The following is a 25,157-nucleotide window of genomic DNA, read 5'->3' on the forward strand; positions in this document are numbered from 1 at the left end:
CTATAGCTGAGAGCCTCCGTGCGAAGCTCGTGATGTCACTGAAGTCGAACATTTCACCTATAGTTATTGCATATACTCCAAAAAAAAGGTAAAGATTTCGCATATGTCGGATTTCTATATGCAATCACTACAGGTAAATGAACCACTTCAGTGACGCCATAGCTTCGCGCAGAGGCTTTCTGTTGTAGAAGGTGTTAGCTGAAAGCAGGTAGATCCGGAGCACGATACTTGCATAATATGAAAACTCAGGCATTTACCATTTTTACTCCAAAACATAGAAGACAAATAGCATCACAAATACAGCATGGAAACATAAATAACTCTGACAACATAAATAATTTACGGTCACACATACATTCCAAACGCACGTTCCGGTATTCGTTAAAAATTTCCTACAGGAGATTACGAGTAGCATGTATGGTTGAATAATAGTCTATGGCCGTAGATTGATGATAGCGCGTAGAGATTATGCAGAGACTGTTGTACAACAACAAGAAAACGAACGATAAATGGCAAATAAATAGCAAAATAAAGAAAAATTCGTGTTTTTTTTCCAGGAATCATAATTTTATTGCAGTTTCACTTTTTCTTTTGTTTTCTTCTTTGATGTGTCATTTATTGATTACAGTGAATAATTTAAAAAATAATCTTATTTTAATATTCATTTTTTTTGGTAGATTTCTTTAATCACTTAAAATACTATATTGATTAATTTTTTTCATTCCCATTATTCATGCATACAAATCTTCTTACAATTCTATTTTGTTTTTCGAGACAAATTCAATTATTATAAATAATTTTATGAATGGAATAATAAAGCGTCATTAAAAAAAGTAAAAAAAAAATCCTTCAAACGATTTTATTTCTACAATTATAGTGCTTTGTACACGTATGCAATAATTTCATACAAAGAAAACAAATTGAAATATATTAAGGTCCTAAACATTTTGAAATATAGAAGTATAAAATATACGAATGTTGATGAAGGTGCGAAAACCCAAAACCATATATTGTTATTTTTAGGAGTAACAGATGTATAATAATGTTTGGGTCACCTATTTCAACTATTTCACCTATTAGAATACAGGCTATTTCATAAGAGCGATAAGTATTTGTATACTTAAAAAAAGTAATATTCAACCCTTAAATTGGCCTAAAGTTTACAAGCGGTTGGCATGACATTATATGCCTTCATGAAAATTAGTTTTGAAAAAAAAAATATTACAGGCCTACATGTATGAGTATTCATACAATGTATATGTTACGTCAAAAATGTGATAAATTCGGTTATTATGCATAATCTCCGAGCATTTTGGTTTGTTTGATAAATTTCTCTAAATTAATCACTTTCACCGGTGATTACTGCCAAGCGTCTCATCGTTGATAAGCATGATAAATTGTACTATATGATATACTATACATGATAATCCATACATATATTGTGACATTATATCGGGGTATGGTCGTAAACTTTCTTATCATTACAACGGGGTCAGACTATATTCATCATATGTACTAGACTTATTTGAAATTTTTATATATATTCATATTTATATAATTCACCAATTACACCAGAGTATAATGCATAATCACAGATAAAGGAGATGAGTTTAAAGAATTTATCAAATTTACCAACGACACTTGTGGTTATTATGCATATTTGCCGGTAAAAATGATAGATTTGTCAAATTTACCGTGACATATACATAATAATAGTATTTTGTTATTGCTTGGACAATTATATATCTCAACGTGTCATGAGATTATAGTGCTTCAATCAACATATTTTATAATATATTTTCTGTAAGATAAAAAAAAAAATGAAACTAAAAAACAAAAATGAAATTTTTTTGGGAATTAAAATGTTGATGAACCAGCATGGTGATTGAAGTTTATAATTAACTGAATTGTGATGAATGTTAACACGAATATATTTTAAATATTACCCATATTTCCTTTTAGAGTTTCTTATTTTCAATCACTCCTACTTTTTCAGGTTGTAACTTGAGAGTAATTCGTATTAGTTGATGTAATTCCGAATTTTTATCATATTATGTATATTTATTCTATCGTTTTTCCAACTATAAATTACAAAAAATGTAAAATCATATTCATCTCTTTGCTCTGACAAACAACAAGGATCCATTATTGCTTTTTTCAAGTTTCATTGAGTCTATCTGTTGTTAAAAAATATAATTCATCAAATTGATAACATTTATTTTAACTTAAAATTTAGTGTGAAAAGGAAAAGCATAAATATATATCTATGTTTTATAAATAATATATCAACACTCTAATCATATCGTGCTGCCATCTGTTAGTTGAGCCGCGAGACGTTTTTGCACTCACTATCATAATATAAAAATGAGATCAGACAGAGTTAGTTCCCGAGACTGTCTTAATGTCAACTTTTAAAATATCATGTCCTTATTGAAATGAATGCTATAGCTCAGCGGTTCTCGAACTTTTTTGACTCGCGGACTCCTTACAAATATAAAAGTTCTATGTCGAAGCCCAATAGGCCAATTTTTTAATTATCCATCGAAGTTAGTGATTTATTTTTACTATTTAAAAATATTTATAACGGTTTTTTTTAAATTTTACTGTTGTTTCTATTTTCCTCGAGCTTCCGCGAAACCCCTGGACAGCGCACAAGGAGCCCCAAGGGCTCCGCGGAGCACCGATTGAGAACCGCTGCTATAGATCTAGTGGTAACGTATATGGCTATAGTGGCTATAGTAATGTAGAAAGTTGTGTATAAAACATTTCTTGTGAAATGCATGAAACTCTCACTGGTAACACATTATCGAGGTCACACCCGTTCTCATCACACACAGTGTAAGCATTATCATCATTGGGAAAACTATTTAATTACTTTTTCCAGAAAATTGGTAACAGCAAATGTTCGAAATATACCTGAGTTTTACATGATTTCATAAATCTTAAGAGAAATATCATTCGAATTATTCGAGGAAAAACATTTTATTTCGTACAATGATAAAGCCCTGCTGCAACATATGTACTATTATACAGAGGGTATCTCGTGAAGAAAATAGTATTACTGCGCAATTCTCATGAGAAATATTCTTTTGAGAATTATTTAGAGATGCATTTTTCAGTAATGAATTCACATCTTCACAAAGGCTTGTAGTAAATTGTTGGGGCTAAATCAAATATTTCACAGTTACTGAAGCTTTATTGATTTGCTCAATCGTGCCTATTAGTCAATAAGTGGATGAATAACAACAAAAGCAACACTCGAGAAGCGATTACAAACATTTGTTAGTGAATTGAAATTTTCGATAGAAATACGAAACGCATGTGAAAATTATGACAACAATTGCTTCGAACGTTTATTTCAAACTCTTACGCCATCTTTATTTTGTTATTCTTATCTATTTGCCCCCCACCCCACACTGGTAAATATATTGATCAAGCTCTCTATACCGCATTCAATAACACGAAATACTAGAAAAAATAGCTCGTGCATATTCCTTTCGAGTTTCTAACGAATCAATGCATGTCGGATGTGTGTTCTGAAGGTGTACGTGACAAACACCATCTATAGCAGGAGGACTCTGCGCGAAGCTCGTGACGTCCCTGAAGAAGTTATTTCACCTATAGTCATTGGATATACTGCAAAAGGAGGTAAATATATTCCATGCTTCGGCCTGTTATATCCAATGGCTACAGGTGAAAAAACTTCTTTAGTGACGTCACAAGCTTCGCGCGGATACCTTCTACTATAGATGGCGTTGGCATGACTCTAACAATTGATGCTGTCAGAGCCAGCATTAATTCTTGACGTATACCGTCGCTGGTGCAGCTATCTGTCTCTTGAAGTGAAAGTGGTAAATACTTGAATTTTATGGTATGTAAGTATTATGTTGAAGGTCAACCTGATCTCTGCGGGGAGATTTTCTGAAATGGGAGACCTGGAAAGAAAGAATTTTGGAATTAATTATTTTGGAATTTAATTCTAGAACAGAATTAAAAAAAAGCTCTAATTTTCTAGAATAAATGAAAGAAATAATTCTAGAGTTGTTGTAAGTCAAAATTATGGAAATAAATAATTTTTGGATCAAATAATTTCAGAATTAGTGAAAGAAATAACTTATAAATCAATGAGAGAAATAATTTCGTAATTTCTGAAAGGAATTCTTTCACAATCAATAAAATAATAATTTCATAATAATTGCAATTCAAAGAAATGATTTCGAGATATAGTGAGAAGGAAAATTATTTCGTACTCACTGAAATAAATAATTAAAGAATCATTTGAAGTGATTTCAGATTAAAATTCATCTCGGAATTATCTAATTTAATCAGCAATTAATGAAAACAAATTTCAGAATTCGTGAAAAAAATTATTTCAAAACTAATCGAAATTGATAATTAATAAAATAAATAATTCCAGAATAGTCTTCAATTATTTCCGTCAATGTTTAATTCGAGACCCCATTGGCCCTCTTATATTAAGATGCCACTAAATAACATGAGTTGGTGACCCGCGGGCTTCGTGGAAAGTTTCCATTTGACCCGCCGTGTCTGAAAGGTTAAAGACCCCCTGAGGTATGAGATTATCATGTAATGTTCAGTGAGCGTTTGTTACTCAAGTGATGTCTAAATATACCGCGGGTCCATCAAGTTTTTGGAAACTGCACCCTGGGTCACTGAAGTGCTCTGGAACTGTGTCGCGGATCACTTGAGTGATCTGTAAATGTGCCGCCAAGTTCATTTTTTACAAAAATAAGTTTGAGGTCTCACGGGCCTCATCAAATGACTCTGACGGCTACGGGTGGAGCATGTATAGCTAATACAGTAGACATCTCAGAACGAAGTCAATGTTAATTATAAATACTCTGTATTTGGACCCGTTTTATTTTACGTCCCGGTGCGGAAGTGTTTTGCCCTTGCCGATGTCTGACCCAACTTATACATTTTATATTTCTCATTAAATTAGGCCACATCATATAAAAATCTTACAATTTCTGATATGGTGGATCGATAGCAGCCCTTCATTTAGGAAAATTTCCTCGGGTATCAAATCCAAAGGAAGCGATGGGGATAAACAACCGACAGGTTTATTTGATGATTAAAGATGTTTGATGAGTGTTAATGTAATTGAAACACGTCGATTTATGCTAGAAGCGAACCCGATACGGCTGATGAGAGAGAGAGATTTTCAATAACGGACGCAAACAAGCCGGAGGATATGAAAAGTTGTGAGGAAGGGAAAACATTTGGGAAATGTCGCTTTTGATCATATTCCCAAATGAGAAACTGGAGAAGAGTGTTTCTCATCAACCGGCAAAGAAGATGGCGATGCAAAAGGATGAATATTGCCTCAGCTCTCAAATTCATTCGAGCCGACATTGTATTTTGGAAGTCACGTAATCTTAAATTACCATAAACAATGCAAAATTCCAGTCTCCCTCCGGTGAAGTTTAGCGCAGTCGAGCGCAAATGCGCAAATAAAACATTGTTTTTTCCTCGTCCTCATAAATAATTCAGTAAAGAAATCATCAGGGAACGAGGGATTGGCCACAAATTTTAAAACATTAATACATACATTGCCGTGACGTATCCCCTTCAAACAACCTTATTGACTTGAATCTAATAACATCCGAATACTTAAAGATGACTAATTATAATGGTAAATGCATGGGAAGTCTGTGAGATGTAGGTGGGAATTCTCAAGGCATAGATAAATTTATAAATTCGGTTGCTTATTCTGTCAAATTTTAGGAACAAAATCTCAGTAAATTTGGTGACATTAAAGTTTTTTTTTTGCTTCTCATGAATATTTGAATTTTTACTCAAGCAATGAATTTTGTTTTTTTAATGTAACACGTGTATAAAATAAGATATTTTACTGATGTTTATCCCGACTTCGAAACATTATTCTCTCATGAGACGCATGAAACTTCCCTACTTGATTTTTTTACTCTGCATGTGCCTAAAAATTATCTGAATACAATGGTGTGCAAAAACTTGACCCTCCATTTGGTCATTTTGCTCTCAAAAAAGCAATATGCTTTTCATATATTTTTTAAGTAAAGGCGTATTTTCAGCTCGTTTCGGCATTGATGCTTTTGAGTAAGGCCGACTAAACATTCGATTTTCGATTGCTCATTTACATTATTCAGTGCTGTCTGATTTTCAGTACTGCCATCTGCATTTCAAATTGTACTTGAAGTGGAATTATTGAATACTATTGTATTGAATTGTATTCTTGGCATGTTGCTTGACCTAAATACTGCAGAGCATGACTGGAATATAAGTTGAGCAGATTTGGATATCCAGACATAGGATATGACAAAGAATGACAAAGGATAGCGTATACAATCAAATGCACGTGTACCAAATTTATGAAATAAATCAATGATTAAATAGTAATTTTCAATGATATTTCTGCTAGAGCATAGTTTTTACCATGTTAAAAGGTAGGAGACCCCTTATCCCCTTATAATGATGTTAATGACGTAGAATTGCGGATGCATTGGATTTAGACTTTACAATTGAACTCTTGTTTGCGTTTCAAGAAACTCTTGAAGTTCCATACAGAATCAGCTGGCCTGAAATATCCAAGGTCTAAGAGAGCCCTTAAAATAACATCCACGTTCAAAGAGAACCGATTCTTTATTACATCATCACTGTAATCATTGCATTGCTATTTATAACTATTTTATCTTTAATAACTTTATTATTCCCGTAATCTTTTGAAAAATGTTGTTTTGGAAAACGTTTTTCAGAACAACCCCACACACTAAAAAATGCAAATCGCATAACATAAACATATGAAATGGATGTTTTATCCCAAAAGCTCATGGAAAAATTTCGCATTCAATACGGCGAAACAGTGAAGAGAGTAATCCCCACAATTAAGAAACATCATATTACTGTCGTGAGAGCATTTTTCTGAGGTCTTTTAAACCCCTTTAAATAAATAAATTAACGGAATCGAACACACACACACTTAGTATTTTTTAATGCGTTTCACTTCTTTTTTTTAACACTCTTTCTTTGATGTCTTTCGCTCATCCACCATTGTGTGTTGAAAAAAAAATAGCTATTAAAGGTAGTGATGCAAACAGCTTAAGGAATTTGAAAAAGAGGGTTTCAATTTTTCTTTTAATTACTGTAAAAAAAATTCTACGCGTGTGCCTTTAGTGACAATCTGTTGATAAACGTAGACGCTGAGGCTATCAAGCCTATGTAGCAATTTTTGCCATGACGTTATTTGTAACATGGATGTTACAAAGAATCGAGAAAGGATGGAATTAAAATGGCTGGATATAATAAATTAAAATTCAAATAATTTATTGTTTTTATTTCTGTTGGGACCGTTGCCACTAAAAACTTTAATTTAATCTGTAAATTTTGAAATTTTTTTATATCTATGCTTTCATTAAAGCATTAAATTCTGAACGGTCCAGAAGTCCTGACCTGTTTTGAAAAAAAATATATTAAAGAAGTTTTTGAACATACAGACAAACGGCTTACATCTTTTGAAAGATGAGCTTTTATTTATTTACTTTTAATTTAATCCTTACTAACATTCCTTGTAACACCCATATTACAAATACCATGGCAAGAAATGCTATACAGTCTTGACATTCTTCGCATCACTAAAAGTGTGTGTGTGAGCATGTAGAAATTTTGTATTAAGTAAAAAAAAATCACACCTTCTCTTTCAATTTCTTTAAGCTGTTTTTCTCTATCTCTTACTGGTTTTTCATTTTTTTCAAAACAGGTAGACTTCTGGACCATCGTGTATGTCCATGATCCTGTATCAGAAAATTAATAAGGCAATATGAAAAAAAACACCTCTTCGCATAACGTCTTCGGCACAGAAGCTTTTATACCATGATGTGCGTTTTGCTTTTCATACTTAATATCGAAATCCTGTCGGCAAACTATACGCTCGTTTTTCCTTTCCTTTTTCGTATATTCATCGCCCCCCCCCCCACCTTTATGCCAAAAAACATGAATGCGCAAATACGAGGAGAATGACGTTTGAATGTTTACTCTACCCATTTTACTCTTTGGAAGTTATTTTCCTAAAATGTTTTGAAGCATGTGTTTCACGAGCGATACACATTCCCGTTTCAAGTCAAACTTAGATATAGCAAATAAGATTAGTTGATACGAAAATTTGCACGTTCGTGCTTCTAATATGAGGAAGGACGTTATTTATTTGTTGAATGTTGCTTGGCCGAGGCTTATAAAAGAGCATACGGTAGTGAAATTTGATAAGGGTGACGGTTGATGTTACGATTATATAAAAATCGGAAGTTGTAGTACAATCAATAATGATACATGGGAGGTTGTTCCAATCGATTAGTCTTTGAAAAAAAACGGAACTAAATTTGAAAAAATCAATGGATGCGAACAAAGTTTGAATTTATGAGGATGGTTCAGTAGTTTATAAGCGTTTTAGCAGTTTGGTACAATTTGTAGGTTCAGTAACTTTCAAGTTTTATACATTTGAATATATAAGGTCGTTATCCGTTAATGCTATGGCTAGAAAAGAAATTCATAAGTTTTACATTACTGCGTATTTTAGAATAAGCCCAGATGATATCAAGTAAGTTTTCAATCAGCTAATTTACCTAACGGCAGACCCACAGAATGAATTTCGATTCTTTAATAAATGATTGGTTTTCCAAATGGGTAAGTAGTTCGAAGGAAAAATCCATGGATCTGATACATGTCTTGAGAATCGTACTTTTCATCATAAGTTAAAAAGAAAAGCTTTTCACAAAAGTAAAGAAAAAATCTGTGATGCTGAAATCGCCATGTACTTAGAGGATTTCTTTGAATTAGAAATACCCGTATCACACGCTCACACACAGAATGGTATCTCCATCAAGAGGTCTATTGATGCGCTTAATATAAAAGTACCTCTTTAAAGGCACATTTCGGGACCTCGTTAATGAAGTTCTTTGAAGTTGGTTACGAAGAGACGGTAAAAATACAGCATTAACGTGCTTGAGATTGGTAGAAGTAGCACCTGGGTGTGGGTGAGAGAGAGAGAAAGGGAGCAAGAGGCTCTTCTTATCATGAGATAGATCTCTTTGTAGCTTCTCGGATCCATCCTTTCTCCTTTAATGGAAGTGGAATGTAAGACAGTGAGATATTTATCGCACTTGGAGGCCCCGACTAATTCATTCCCTCGAGATGAGAGCGTAATTATGAGCTTTAGTGACGAGATCTAACGGAGAAAACACACATACCTGCAAATTTATATACACGTGTATATCAACTTATGCAGACAGTCTTATTCACTGTTGTGTTAATTTGAACTGGCTACTCTAATACTAGAGGCATTTAATGTTCTTAATCTCGTGCGTGGTCCACGTAATGAAAATACTATCGGGTGAGAGTATTTAGCTTTAATAATAACTATTGGACGCGATGTCTTTGACATTACACTAACGCGACCTTCATTTACATCCAGTTCTATTTTCAGGGTGTCCCATAAATTCGTTGATAGTTCATTAGGAATAATAAAAGATTTATATTGCTAAATTTTTCTTCTGCATATTTTTTAAACGAGTGTAGTAGAAGAGAGTTGTATGATAATAAAATATATTTGGGGTATTTTCTGGATATGCTGGTGTTTCTCATGCATTTTATTCAAAAAATAGGTCCTTTATATTATTTTGTTGAAATATATTAAGTAAAACCTTTAATATATATGTTTGAAAGTAATATATACATGTACATTCTCATAAAAATACGCAGAGGTGAGAAGGTGTGCGTAACATTGTGACCATAGTACAGTGGGAAATAATTCTTGAGTTGAAAGAAAAGCTTTTCACAAAAGTTAAAAAAAAAACTGTGATGCAGAAACCCTTCTGATAAGAAAAAATGATTTTGTTCAACTCTCTGCATCGGAAAAGATTATAATGACTCGTAACTTCAACAAAACATTGTACTGCATTTTCGCAATACTTCTATTCAATGTCGTGAGAATAGCCCGTATATTCACGAAAATATGAATGTTTCCTGAGGCAATATATAGAACATACTATGTAAAAATTTAAAATGTAACAAATTACTGTTCAACGAGATATGAGTGTTTTATTAAATTATTATTAATTACACATGAGCAAAAGATATAATTTATATTTTTTATAATTTTATTGCAAGATATATATACTGCGACTTATAAAAAATTCCAGCTGAAAGTCGTGAAAATTCAGAAAGGTATACGCGATATTGCGAGCTATAATTTCGAAACTTGGTGAAAGTAACTGAATAATAAGGAGGTTCCCACAAATAAATAAATTAATTAATAAATATATATATATATATTTTATACAAAAATTGCCACGTTTTTAAGACAAATAAATTCAACTGGTCGAATGGTCGACGCGTTTCGGCTCTTCAATGGAGAGCCGTCATCAGGACCTCGTGGTCAGAACTCACACGAATGAAGAGTGATGTTTACGTCTGGTCGTCCGAAGAGTTCGCCTTTGTATTTGCTGCGTCCGAGTGGTCTTTGGATGCGAATTGGGGAGCCATCTGTTGTAAAGTGTTGAAAGTTTTTTCACGACTGAGGTTAATAAAGCCTGTCCAAGCTGACGAAATAGGTGGTGTGTTTCTTCCATCATTAACGAGGAAATTCTGGCATGTTCTGATGAAGTATCCCTCGAGAAAATTCAATTCCGAATTGTGTGTTGCTTTTTTAAAAACAAATGGGTACGCAGTACGCAGTACCCATTTGTACCCAAAAGCAGTACCCAAAAGCACGCAGTAAAAATTGGAATTTTTATAGGAAACATTTATATTTTCGTGAATATACGTGCTATTCTCACGACATTGTACTGCATTTTCGCAATACTTCTATGCAATGTTTTGTTAAAGTTACGAGTCGTTTCAGCTTTTTCCGATGCAGCGTTGATCAAAATAATTTTTTCTTATTTATTTTTTGTCGGTCTCCTACACGCACTTCTGACTAAATTATCACAGGAAATGATGAGAACTAACTTAGGGCATATATACCCAAATTCAGAACGATTCGCTTAGTACTTATGTAGAAATTCGAGAGGAAATGTTTAAACATTGAAAAGGACAACACCTCGTGCCCGTGAACTCAGAAACATGTTTAGTTTGTTTCTTTGTAAATATACGTTATGTACACTGAAAACAACAAAACAAGTTCCGCATTTCAAAAATCAATACGGTGTCAAAGAAGATCGATGAACCTGTTTCCTCTGGCATCCATTAGGTAAAAATGCAAGCGATATTGAGACTATATATTTTTTATATTTAGTGTCTGAAATAAATACATCTTTATTTGAATGTATTTTCGATCCGTTCATAATTCAAACATGATTATCATATACGGTGAAATTATTGCAGACGTCAGAAGATAAGCAAATCTTCGTAATTTTATCATCTTTCTGCCATAAAAACTAAGACCATTGAAGTACTTGACTTGTAACTGAAGAATAAATGGTGAAATACAATAAATAAATTATGATTCATGATGAATAAAAAATGAGTTATGATTTAGATATGAGAAATGAGTAATTTAACAATTACAGTAAACTGCGGGACTTGGGTATCTATTTTGGACATTGCTCGTATTATTTCACTTATGAGTTGACATTTTTTATACTAAAAGGTGCACCACTAGAAAGCAAGAATGTATTATTATGGAGAAAAATGAATACAAAGTCGTGACAAGTCACCCCCACCTGAAGGGGTGACTACTCCATTCTCTTGATATTTCACTTTTCGAAGCGTATTTTTCCATCTCACCCAACTGGAAATAATTGGCCACAAATTAAAAAAGGAATATAAATTCATACATTTTGTTTTCATTACAAATATAAGTGTAGAAAATTATTCTTTTGTCTTCAATATAAATCTACTTGGTCGAAGATGTCTGTTTAGGGTGTTTATCTTGAAATGCGGATTTAATCTGTTAAATTAATTAAAATACGTAATCTGATCATTTTTGTAATTTCTGTAGGGGCCAGGAGGCTAACATTTTGTGTCATCTGTATAATTGTGTGCGCCTGTAACGAACATAAAATATTGTCCTGAAGTCACCCCACAAATATAGAACATTTCACTAATAAAAGAACTGTTAATTAGGGACTTAATTATCGACAGCAGTTGAAACAATAAGTATACTCATCGAGCAATTTCTATCCAGACTATAAGATGTAACCACTAAGCACAGTAAAAACACTTTTGTAATGTTTACACGAAACCTTAAAACACAGGTTAGGGGCTGTTCAAGTATTACGTAAGCAAATTTGACCCCGTCTCCCCCCCCCCCCCATTGTCAGCAAAAGTCAGAAAAATTTCGTCATCAGCTCTGCCCCTCTGAATCCTAACGCATATTGGTGGGATCAGAGACGAACACGGGGGAGGGGGGAAGAGCCCCCCCCCCCGAAGATCAAAAATTTATTTTTTTAATGCAAAAAAAAATTTGATTGAAATGTCGGAAGAAAATATCTTCATATGTTATTATAATCGATTTCTGTTAATTTCAATGCTATTTGAACTCAAAATTTATCTTTAATAAATTCATTGCGACCCACCCTATAAGCCATGTAATGATAAATGACATGAAGGCCCTTGGCCCAATATGGCCCTGAGGGGTTATCTGATGTGGCCTGCCCTCTTCAAACCTAATTTTGTAAAAATGAAGTAAGCGGCACATTTACAGATCGCTTAAGTGTCCCGTGGTACAATTCCAGAGCATTTAAGCGACCCGTGGCATATCTTCAGATCACGTAAATGACGTGGGACATAGTTCCAGAATACTTAAGCGATACGTGACACATTTAAAGATCCCTTGAGTGACATCTGACGTAATTTTAGAGCACTTAAGTGGCCCCCAGTGCGGTTCTACATCACTCAAGTTACCCGCGGGACATTCTCAGATTAATTAAGTGATGCGTGGCACAGTTCCAGAGCACTTGGATCCGCGAAACATTTAGAGATCACTAAAGTGACTCAGTAGGGCACTTATCAATAGGGGGGATGTTACTTCAAGTGCCCACAAACTATCGAAAGGTTTTTCTCGTTTTTGGCGTACCGACTAAGATGCCATTAAGAATATTTCAAAATTTCATAAATCGTGGTTGGTGACGTAAGCATTATCCAAACTTCCCCTCCCCCTTGGCATCAAAAGTCAGAAAATCGGAAACCCTTCCCCCCCCCCCCCCCCCGATGATGACGTAATACTTGAACGGCCCCTTATGACAAAAGTAGGAGGGAAAATTATGCGAGGTTCGGGCTCAATTTTTAATCATGCAGGGTCCCTTTTGCGGCAGAGCTTAGATTTGCCACCATTTTGGATTCACAGTGGATATGGAGTCATCTAATAGAAGAAATTACCCGTCATCTAGTCACCCCAGCTGACGGTGCCAGTAAACGCCAGAAATGGAAAGCATTATAAGGATTATTACCAGTTTCTTATGGTTGAAATAAGTCCACTAATAAAATCTGGAATATAAATAACTCTAGACTTTTGCCGTTACTTATACATTGTATTTATATGTAAAAATGTCTACACAATGTGTTTGGCAATTTCCATACACGGCCCAACTTAAATATTATTTACATTTTTGGGCTTCAGTGAGTTTGTAATAGCGCAATAAGAATATCGTTAGACATCATCATTGTGATGTATTTATGTAATCTCTCTCCAACTACGCTATGTTCCAATTTTCAAATAACTTACGACTGAATACAGAACTCGCTATTTTTTTTTTTTACTATTATTACTAGTCCATATTTTAAAAGTTATTACCCTTTGCATTCATTCAAAGATAACATTCTCGTTCTTACGTGATATATGTTTCTATGAATGTCCTGTCATTATTTCTTCGGGGAAGGTGTTTTTAATAGACATTGCGTTCGTGAACGAATTTCCAAATTGACATGTAATCGCTTAGCACCCACCACCCACCATCTTTCTCTGGGTTGGTTAATGGGGGCACAATGCTGGTGAATCATAGAAAGAAAAGCAGAGAAAATGCCGTAATTTCCTTTCTTTCAACTCTTGTCGTTACCACTTCGTCTCGAAATCAATCGAAAATCTCATTTTTTTTCGGCGTTACGTCTAGTTTTTTTTTTTTATGACTTGGGTATTTTTTATTTATTTATTTTCTATCCTATTCTAGACATTTTTCCTTATTTCCTGTTCCCATTTTTTATTTTGTCCTATCGGCCTTTATCGATCACTATCAGTCAAACGATGATGCCTAGCGGGGAAAATAGTCTCCTATCAACGTGATTCACCACTAACAAGACGAAGAAAAAAAAAATATGTTAGAGTTATGAACAGAATGTAGAAAAATAGTCGTGAACGAAGACAGAATAGGGGGAAAAATGAGAAAACCCGGAAGAAATATTTTTTTTCATGAAAAAAAAGAAAGAAAATGTATTGTGTGTGAAAAGAATTGAGTTTGGGAAAAAATGATGAAAATTTTGTGCTGCAAACATATGTCGCTTTTACGACAAACAATATATATATTGAGAGAGTCGATTTTCGGTGGTTTATAAATAATTCTAATATCTTACGTTAAGATGTCTGACGGCTGGAGAGAAAATGCATTCTTTATTTTTTACTATTGCCATCTCCTCAGAAATTGACTTGTTTGTCGTAAGATGGGTAAATGTTTTTGAGGGAAACTTTTGTTTCCGTGGTATTGAGTTTGAGCTGCGGTTCAGTCAATAGACTATTATAATATTCTGGAACGATGAGAATTTTTTTTTTCCCAAAGAATTAATTTGTTTTTAAATTTATACGGCTATATATATTTTGGTGACTTTTATCAGGGATGGCAACTTTCTCTCTATTCGAGGGCCAACATAATTCTCACGCCAGGGAACACCAGTCCGGCTTATGAGCCGCATTAGTGGATTGACCAGGGGAATCGATGATTTGACTACGTCACCAATAATATGGCACATGGAAATTTAATCTTTAAACTTTTTTCCTGGGCATTGTAATCCTTCACTTTCTCAAAAACTGACACCTATTGATTGCATATACAAATGCCAATACATGGCCACAACAGACAAAATGCCTATCGAGGTGGCTAAAAAAAAAAAGATGTCCATAATAAATACGGATGCCATATATTTCTAAAATACAGCAACTCAATTAACAATGCAATTATGAAAACTGAAAACTATATATACATGATAAAATATTATACAATGCCATGAAAAATATTTATGATTGTCTTATCTAAGTATGGATATAGCTTCTTGATTTACTCTAACAGGTTCATCGTATTTCTTTCTAAACGTGTCAATTGCGTTAGAATTTACTACCCTGGGGGTAAGCTATTATTTCATTCATTAACAACCCTGTTAGAGAAAAATTCCCTACGAACACAACTTAGAATTGTTCCTTACTAATCTATACTAGTGTCCTCTTGTCGATTGACAGCATATTAATAAAAAAGGGTTCATCTCAACCATCCTGTTGAAAATTTTGAACACTTCAATCATATCTTCCTAACACCTGCATTCCCCTTATACAAACATATTCAAAAAATGAAGTTTCTCTTCATAACTCAAGCCCAGTGTGCCAACAAATACACGCTTAGCTCGTCTTAGTTTATTCTGCAAATTATTACATCCAATATATTCATAGTGTGACGTCCATCGAATCCTACCCCTTGAACTTATGTGGACTGTCCCGGCGGGTGCAGACAAAACATCTGCCGGTTGTAAACACCTGCTCCTGTAGAAGTAGTACGCCGTCGTCTAACGAGAGATAAGAACTGAGAGAGAGAGACGAACCGAGATAGTGAATGGATGTGCGACCAACGTGGTCGACACTAAAGTATTTTAACTAAAATGTAGAATGTACATATATTGTTATTTAAAATTAAAAATCATTTAATCAAGAATAATGATTTGTTATCTCATTGGCAAAAATGAGTTCACCACTACGCTACAGCTAAAAAATTGGTGGCAGCGGTTTGGATGTGTTTCACGTCGTTCCGATGTTCTTCTTCGTAAAAGTTTTTGACTGTTGATGTCTCCAACAGGAGTTTCGAATTCGGCCATCCGTGCCGTCGAAAGATTTGGCCATCAGTGCCATTGAGAGATCCGGCCATCCGTGCCGTGGAGAGATTTGGCCATCCGTGCCATCGAAAGATTCGGCCACCCGTGCCGTCGAAAGATTTGGTCATCAGTGCCACTGAGAGATCCGGCCATCCGTGCCGTGGAGAGATTCGATTATCCGTGCCGTCTGGATAAATCTCGGAACTCTGGAGGAATTGGGTCATCAGCTCCGTCAGGAGAACAATAAGTGCCTTGAAGTAGAGTAGTGTGTAAACAGCAGTTTCACCCAGTGACTTTTGCGACAGTGATAGTTATTGTTGGATCATCAGATCATCTCGTTAGGTTCTAAGTCTCTCCGAAGTCCGAAGGGGTAAGTGCCATGATTAAGGCAAAAAAATTTTTTTTTGAGGCACAGTATTGTTTAAAATGTACCGCAGTTGATTTTATTTATTTGTGGTAGATTGTATATTTTGATTATTCTTGAAAAATAGCTGAATTACTTTTATTTTGAAGTTAGTTTGTATAACTAATATTATCAGCTATGGCATTCCTTGCAAAAGCTAGAAAAGAAGATTTGAGGTTGTTAGCGGAAGAGTTGGGGGAGAATGTGAATGATAGAATGAGAATTTTGGATCTAAAAAGACTGATTATGAATTCAGCAGATTTTGAAGAAGAGTTTGTTAAGGGGCAATTTTTTAATATTGTCGAAGAGCGAGAGGCTAGGGAGGAATTAGCTAAGAGAAAACTTCAGGAAGAAATAGAAGAGAAACAGAAAAAAGAAGAATTCGCGAGAAAACAAATGGAGGAAGAGGCAGAAGAAAAAAGAAAAAGGGAAGAACGGGAGTTTGAATTAGAGAAACTACGCTTAGAAGCAGCAATAAAAAACGAGGGTCGAGGTTGTTTGGATTTCGATATAAGAAGCTGTGGGGGAAGTTATGAGCTGACAAAGCTTGTCCCCAAGTTCGATGAAAGGGAAATGGATATCGCGTTGTTTCTTGCTTTATTTGAAAGACAAGCCAAAAGAGTGGGGGTAGAAAAAAAAAGGTGGGTATCAGCCATGTTGGCTCTTTTACCACCCGACGTGGTACAACTTATAGCAAAGGAATCAGAAGAAAATTTCGATAACTTTGAACACATCAAAATGGTTCTCCTAAACAGGTTCAAAATGACCCCAGAAAATTTTCGATTAAAATTTGTCAAACATCAGAGAAATTCAGCCAAGCCGTGGCGGGATTTCGTTTTTGAACTTTCTAAATATTTTGATGAGTGGGTGGAAGGTTTGCAAGTGACTGATTTTGAAGGGCTAAAAAAATTGATGGTCACTGATCAAATAAAAAGGCGCGTTCCACCGGAAATGAGAGAGCATTATATTGATGAGTGGGCGAAAATTATCACTCCCTATGATTTGGCCGAAAAATTGGATGCTTACGAGAATGTTAGAGAAGGGTCGAAAAACCCTCAGGACAAAAAGTATAGCAATAATAGATGGCAATATGCAGATAAAAAGTTCCCTAATAAATCTGCTCACTACGAGAAAAAAGATCTACAAAAACAAGAACATAGAGAATTTGAGAAACGTAGGTCCCTTAAATGCTATCAATGTGGTTCGCCATCGCATTTACGTCCGAACTGCCCAAAATTGAAGCGAACATCAGAGGGTACAGTTAATTATGTTAATGATGGGTCAAAAGATCTTTTAGACCCATATACAACCCTTGGTAGAGTAAATGGCATTCCTATGAAAATTTTGAGGGATTCGGGGGCCACAATAGATATAGTTTGTGAGAAGCTTATCACTCCTGATATGTTGACAGGTGAAAACATATGGCTTAAAACGCCGTTAGATCCTGATCCCAAGTGCCTACCCTTGGCACATGTTGAATTATGCGGTAGTTTTGGAAAAATATGTACCAAAGCAGCAGTCATTAGAAACGAATTAGATCAGGGGCGGTATCTCTTAGGAAACCGTACGGCGGAATTATTGGAAGGGTGTGAGAAGCCTTGTTTTTTGTCCCCAGAGGCGTTGAATGCCGTAGAAACAAGGGCTCAAACGAAAGCAAAGTTTAATAAGTGGATCATCCCAGAAGAGAAAAATGTTGAAGTTCTCGGGGAGAGTTGTTTAGGCGCGCAAGAAAATGAAGAGGCAGGTGATGATCGTCTGTTATCAGATATTATTGTTGACGAAAGTGATAATCTTCAATTGCCAGAAGTCAGTAAAGGGGCTGAGGAATTGTCTTTGTTGAAGGTTAGTTCTAAGAAACTATCTAAAATGCAGCAGGACTGTCAATCCTTAAGGGAATTAATGGCATTAGCCCAAAAGCCTGTAAATCCTACTGCGAAGAAGACATATGTTCTTGAAAACAATCTGTTGTTTAAGATGCATGAGGACCACCTCGGAAACATAACAAAACTACTACTAGTACCGATGGAACTCAGAAATAGTGTTAAGGCACTTTGCCATGAAAGCACTTCGGCTCATGTAGGAGTTACAAAATCAAAAGATAAGCTTTTGAGATATTTCTTTTGGCCTGGGTGTTATAAAGATATGGAGGAATATGTGCGTACTTGTGACCAATGTCAAAGAGCGGGAAAACCTAACGAAAAGAAGAAGGCACCTCTCAAATTGGTTCCCATTATTCAGGAAGTATTTTCAAAAATTAACATAGATGCTTGTGGACCTCTTCCAGAGACCCCAACTGGGAAACGGTACATCATTACAGCCATGTGTCTATCTTCTAAATACCCAGAAGCTATACCGGTCGTTGCTATTAAATCAGTGAGTGTGGTCAATGCACTACTCGAGATATTTAGCAGGACAGGTTTCCCGAAAGAAGTACAGTGTGATCAAGGGACGTCGTTTACGAGTGCTCTCACTTCGGAATTCTTTCAGAGATTTGGGGTTAAGGTGAGTCACAGCTCCGTGTATCACCCACAGTCCAACCCTGTGGAACGGTTTCACAGAACCATTAAACGTTTGTTGCGGTGTCTGTGTGAAGAATCTGGGCCCGATTGGGAAAAACACCTTCCGCTAGCATTGTTAGCGTTACGTACAGTTACACACGAAAGTACAGGGTTCACTCCTTCAGAACTAGTGCACGGGAAGAATCTAAGAACTCCAGAAACATTAGTGTATGAACAGTGGACACAGTCAGGGGATGAGGAAAGTCCTGTTACAGAATATGTTCTTAAACTCATAAATAGGATGAAAAGGTGTCAGGACTTGGCAGTTAGCAAAATGGAAGAATTACAGGTAACTAGAAAAAAATGGTATGATAAAAATTCTGTAAAAAGGGAATTTAAGCAAGGTGACGAAGTACTCATTTTTGCAATTTCTAAACCGAATAAGTTAGCAGTTCAGTGGACTGGTCCCGGTGTAATTCAAAATAGACTGTCCGAGACGAATTACATTGTTAAGCTTCCGGATAGAAAAGAACAAATATATCATGTAAATATGCTAAAACCGTATTACAAAAGACCCGAGAGCATTAATTTCTTGGATTGCGTAGGAAATGATGGGTACACAGACAATGATATAGATTTTCCCCATTTGGATACCAATCCAAATATTTTCAATTTTGAAGACATTGTCCAGAAAAGCAACTTGCTTGAACGTATAGATCCCCAAAGAATTGAACAATTTCATAAACTGTTGAATAAATATTCTGAGATATTTTCTAACGAGCCAGGAATGACCCATCTGGTTGAACATGATATCACGTTGATAAATGATAAGCCCGTCAGAGCTAGGCCGTATAAGATTTCTCAACGACAGAATGGTATTTTAAAAACTGAAATTCAACGAATGTTAGATTTGAAAATAATTGAAGTAGGGGAATCAGATTATACCTCACCAATGATCTTAGTTGAAGCACCACATAAGGATCCCAGACCTTGTATTGATTATCGCCGGTTAAATGAGGTGATACGCACCGAATTTTTTCCATTGCCAAATATCGAAGAAAGGCTTGAATTAGTTTCATCAGCAAAATTTATTACCTTGTTAGATTTATCCAAAGGATACTGGCAGATTCCATTGAGTCCCACAGCTCAAAGATTTGCCGCTTTTGTTACCAGTTTCGGAACGTACAGGCCACTACGCATGCCATTTGGTCTGAAAAATGCTCCATATTTCTTTAGTAAACTTATGGCAGAATTACTAAGAGAATACGAAAATTTCGCTGTACCATACCTCGATGATATAGCTATATTTTCTGAGTCATGGGAGAAACACCTGAAACATGTCGAATTAGTGTTAGAACGCTTGAAGGGAGCTAAATTAACACTAAAACCATCAAAATGTCGTTTCGCCCAAGATCATGTCAAATATTTGGGTCATATAGTTGGGCAAGGGTATAGGAAACCATGTGAAGCGAAAATAGAGGCCATTGAAAAGTTTCCTACTCCAGAAACCAAAACTGAAATAAGAGCTTTTTTAGGATTGGTAGGGTATTATAGTCATTACATTCCTATGTTTTCGGTATTGGCTGCACCGTTATCAGAAGCTTTAAAAGGGAAAGAAAAGAAAGGAGAAATCATCTGGACTTCTGAGTGTAATGCGAGTTTCACTTGTTTGAAAAACAAGTTAATTAGTCAACCAGTGCTATATGCACCAGATTTCTCTAAGCAATTTATTGTGCAGACTGATGCGTCAAATATGGGAATGGGTGTAATTTTAGCTCAAGAGGATAGTGCAGGAGAAGAACATCCTATACTTTTTCTCAGCAAAAAGTTTTCTCAGGCAGAAAGAAACTACACTACTACTGAGAAGGAATGTCTGAGCATTGTTTTTGCTGTTAAACGTTTACACTATTATCTAGATGGTCAAAAATTCTTGATTGTCACTGATCATAATCCTCTCGTGTGGTTACAGAAGAATTGTAGCACAAACCAGCGTCTGATGCGTTGGGCATTGTCACTCCAACAATATGACTTTCAGATACAGCACAGACCTGGTCGCAAAAATAGGAATGCTGATGTGCTAAGTCGTAATATTCCCGAATGACCTGCAATTTGTTGAATGTTTCGAAAATTTTATGTATGAATGCTTTAATTTTTCTTGTTATTTTTTGTGTTGTATTATTCCATTATAATTGCAGAGTTTAATGAAGAATTGTGTTTTTTTTTGTGTGTTTTTCAAAAATTATTTTGAATTCGGTTATATATAAACCCAGAAAATTCTACGTATCATATTATTATTTTTTTTTTTCAAATTTACTTTTTGTGATTTAATTGCAATGTATCGCGAACAATGTTTTTTTTTCTTTTAATTTTTTTTGTGCCTCAATTTGCCTGACATGGTACTTCAGTGGTAATATACCCCTATATAAGTGTTAATATAATTTTATTGCAATCTTCTTATAAGCTTATTTGTGGTTAATTTAGATTGTGAATTTCCATTGTGAAAATCCCAATGGAAATTTCTTTAAGGGGGGAGGAAGCTGTGACGTCCATCGAATCCTACCCCTTGAACTTATGTGGACTGTCCCGGCGGGTGCAGACAAAACATCTGCCGGTTGTAAACACCTGCTCCTGTAGAAGTAGTACGCCGTCGTCTAACGAGAGATAAGAACTGAGAGAGAGAGACGAACCGAGATAGTGAATGGATGTGCGACCAACGTGGTCGACACTAAAGTATTTTAACTAAAATGTAGAATGTACATATATTGTTATTTAAAATTAAAAATCATTTAATCAAGAATAATGATTTGTTATCTCATTGGCAAAAATGAGTTCACCACTACGCTACAATAGTTTGAATTTCACAGAATTAAAAATATTTTTATTTGAAAAATATAATTTTTTTCTGACCTCTGATTTTGAACCCCTCCTTTCGTGGCACTTAAAAAAACTGGCACTTGCCAAATAGCCAGTCGCTTGGATCGCATTGACCATACGCTTGGAGCACGTTCGGAATGGGTAAACACGTGATGGTAACGAGAAAACATGGACCAGCTTCACATGGATCAGGCAGACTAGCTGTAGGTGTGAAGGGATGCGAGTATCCAAGGCTTTAATGTCCATTAATGCCATGGGTACTTCCAAAGTTGCAAAGACTGACTAAGGCAAGAAATGCCAGGACTATGAATGGTTGTCCAGCAGATAAAAATGCAGAAACAGATGATTTTCCGAAATTATGCCCAGAAGATCCCATGACGATCGAAAAAAAGAAGAATATGACGATCGAATATGTCAGAACCCACTAAGAAGCGACTATGGTATGACGTCACCAGAAGCGGAAAAACCAGCAACGAGTGGTCAAACAATGAGCCACCTTAGAAAAGTGGATGATTAAGGACATCTTCAAGGACGAGATGACATCCCAAACCCAATGCTTTACACGGACGCTATCTTATACACTTGGTAATGCAAACGAAAGTAGGGCTACTGACATTTTGTCCTGGGCGGAACGTTGTGAAGTATATTATCAAGAGGTAAGAATCTGTAATACCGACACAAGATTTATCGGGCAAGCTGCGTATAGATCCGCTGTATCCCGTAATAATGCTTTAAGACGCGATATACAGAGGAGCAGTGAATCATGAGCAAAAACGGCATACATTAAATTAACGAGTGTTGTCCGAGCATTATGCTTATATTGATGATTCAAGGCGTGGGCAATCATGGTCACATCGCATACCGCTTGAATATGCTAGATGATACCGGTAACAACGAAAATACGGTCGTGGGTCAATGCCTAGTAAAGGGTGGAACTGGAGACGTGACCATCAAACAGACAACTACAACAATGTACGACACCGCAGATATAAGCTGAGACCGGCAGCGTAATATAATAAGACCGATAGACGACAAATTCCTACGTACAGCAGGTCAAACAACGGCTATAGAAATGAAGCAGTTCGGTGTGTGGATTGCGAGCTCATTCATATTGCCCACGATTTTTGCTTCTGCACAAACCATTTATCAAGAAGCAGGGCATGGCCCAGCTATCTCCTCACTATAGGCTTGCGCAATGCCCGACCAACATTTGAGTTTGAAGAAATATAATAGCGATGAATATGATATCATAGGAAATAAAAATTGGTTTAAACTGTATGTCTTTAATTGAATTCAGTCTCACGTGCATAAAAGGGTCGGGCTAAAAAGAAAAATCGAATGTAGACTACACTAAATCATAGAAAAAATTGTGTAATCTGCCGACATTCATCGAAATTCTTCCAACAAGGAAAAAGATTGACGCAGGGTTTTCAATTTCGCACACGTGCAAATCCCAAAAAATTCTATTACACATCTTATTAACTCTTCCGTAGTTTAGATGTTTGTCTAATTCCGGAAGAGAAATTTCCGGCAAACGATTTTTCCGGCAAAAGCGCGAAAAGGTCGATACTATTACTACGGTTACAGCGAAAAATGACATCATCCGTTCGTTAATTGATCGTTAAAACAGCGAGAACCAATCGAGATGCAGTATGACATCGGTTAATGAGGTAAAACGAAGACTAAAAATAAAAGAAGAAACCTTTTAATGGAAATTAGCTTTTTTTTTTTCTCCTGCCTCCACTTTCCTAAAAATTCAACAAGAGAAGGAAACACCAATTTGCAAGATAAACACGAAATTCTAGTAAAAACGTGAAATTAAGATTTTTTATATATATTGAAAGAAGTTAATTGGTATTTTGGGACCAGTGAGAGGAAAAAGAGAGATAAATTGCTTTTTATTCCATAAAAGAAAGCAATACACTTTAAAAATATATATTTAAAAAATTATAAGGCTTTACAGAATGGAATTTACTAAATTTATCCCAAAATAAATGACCAGTTTTTCTCCGAAATTTAATTTGATAACGACAACGATAAAATATCAAACGAGCATCGTTATGTTACAAATAAATTACATATTCTGCACCGAAATCACGGAAATTGTTTTTAAAACGAATGTTAGTTCCCAATTTCATAAAATAAACATATAAATATTAATACAAAAACTTAATGGGAATTTCTCTCCTAATTCCGGAAGAAAAATTCCCTCAGCGTGAGAGGTCGCCACTTTTTCTAGTCCGTGGGCATCGTGATAGTCTCACATCGGGAGTATATACCAGGCATCTTCAACCCGTTGCTCGCAAACACTACGGTGCTCCCTGAAGCAACCCGAGTGCTCGATGCTCGTGTCCGATTTTGTGCTCGGGAGCACTTGATCACCGTTCCAATTATACACCTTGTACAAATTGCATTCAAGGATTGAAATCATCCTGATTTTATACATTCGTATGTCAAACTTTCCGTAAAGGTGCTCTTCTTTTGATAATGGGTACGGGCAGTGCTCGCGAGTAGAAAAAGTTTGAAGACCTCTGGTATACACGTACGAGTCCCGTTGGTGGCTCCTGCGTTATGCTGGTGGTCGGCTGAAGTTTGCTTTTCGCTGTTTTCCAACTGAGAGGTGCGAATGCGAGCCGATTGCTTATTCGAGAAAGTTTTTCGGCAGAGAGCAGTAGCCCTTCAACATGTACACGTACATAATATGAAAATTCAAGCATTTGTCATCTTCACTTCAACATACAGAAAAGGTATGCCAGCAAAAACACGAGATAAGCCTGATAACATAAATACGTTAGAGCATGCATATACACATACACTAAAACCACACATTCTTCCTCCTAATCAGATCATGATCCGCCGATCTGTCTCAACGAAGAGGTAGAAGCAGGTGGTCGAAGAACAACACACGTTCCTACATGTTACCGATCCGTTAGAGAAATTCTGCATAGGAATGCGTACGAGTTGCAAGTACGGTTATGTATTAGTACTATCGTGAAAGGGCGATACTATTAACTACGGTTATAGCAAAAAATGACATCTATTCGTTAATTGAACATTTAAAACAGCTAGAACCTATGTAGATGCGGCATGACAACAGCTGATGAGGTTAAGCTAAAAATAAAAGAAGTCTTTCAATGCATGGACCCCCCCCCCCCCCCGAAAATGTAATTGCTCTTTCCTCAAATCCAACAAAACACTAATTTACAAGATAAACATGAAATTCCAGGAAGATCGTGAAATTAAGATTTATACGTACAGGGTGTTCTTTAAGTGCTAATGCCGCCTCTATCTCACCAATCGTATGTCGTAGAGCAGTGTTTCTCCGG

At 35.7% G+C, this 25,157-nt stretch overlaps 1 protein-coding gene across 1 annotated transcript in view; it reads left to right on the plus strand.

The window, feature by feature from the left end:
- The window catches only part of LOC149083040 (uncharacterized), a 40,526-nt gene extending 19,468 nt beyond the window's left edge, over positions 1-21,058 (plus strand). The window contains exons 2-3 of the mRNA XM_089236781.1: positions 16,596-19,832; positions 20,061-21,058. Of these exons, the coding sequence (XP_089092907.1) occupies positions 16,596-19,832; positions 20,061-21,058 (4,235 nt within the window). The remainder of the gene's footprint in view (positions 1-16,595; positions 19,833-20,060) is intronic.
- The last annotated feature ends 4,099 nt before the right edge of the window (positions 21,059-25,157 follow it).

The sequence above is a fragment of the Pholcus phalangioides genome, unplaced genomic scaffold, assembly GCF_987345545.1.
Source record: "Pholcus phalangioides strain wild (caught in Gottingen) unplaced genomic scaffold, Ppha-v1.0 ptg000009l_1, whole genome shotgun sequence".
NCBI lineage: Eukaryota > Metazoa > Arthropoda > Arachnida > Araneae > Pholcidae > Pholcus > Pholcus phalangioides.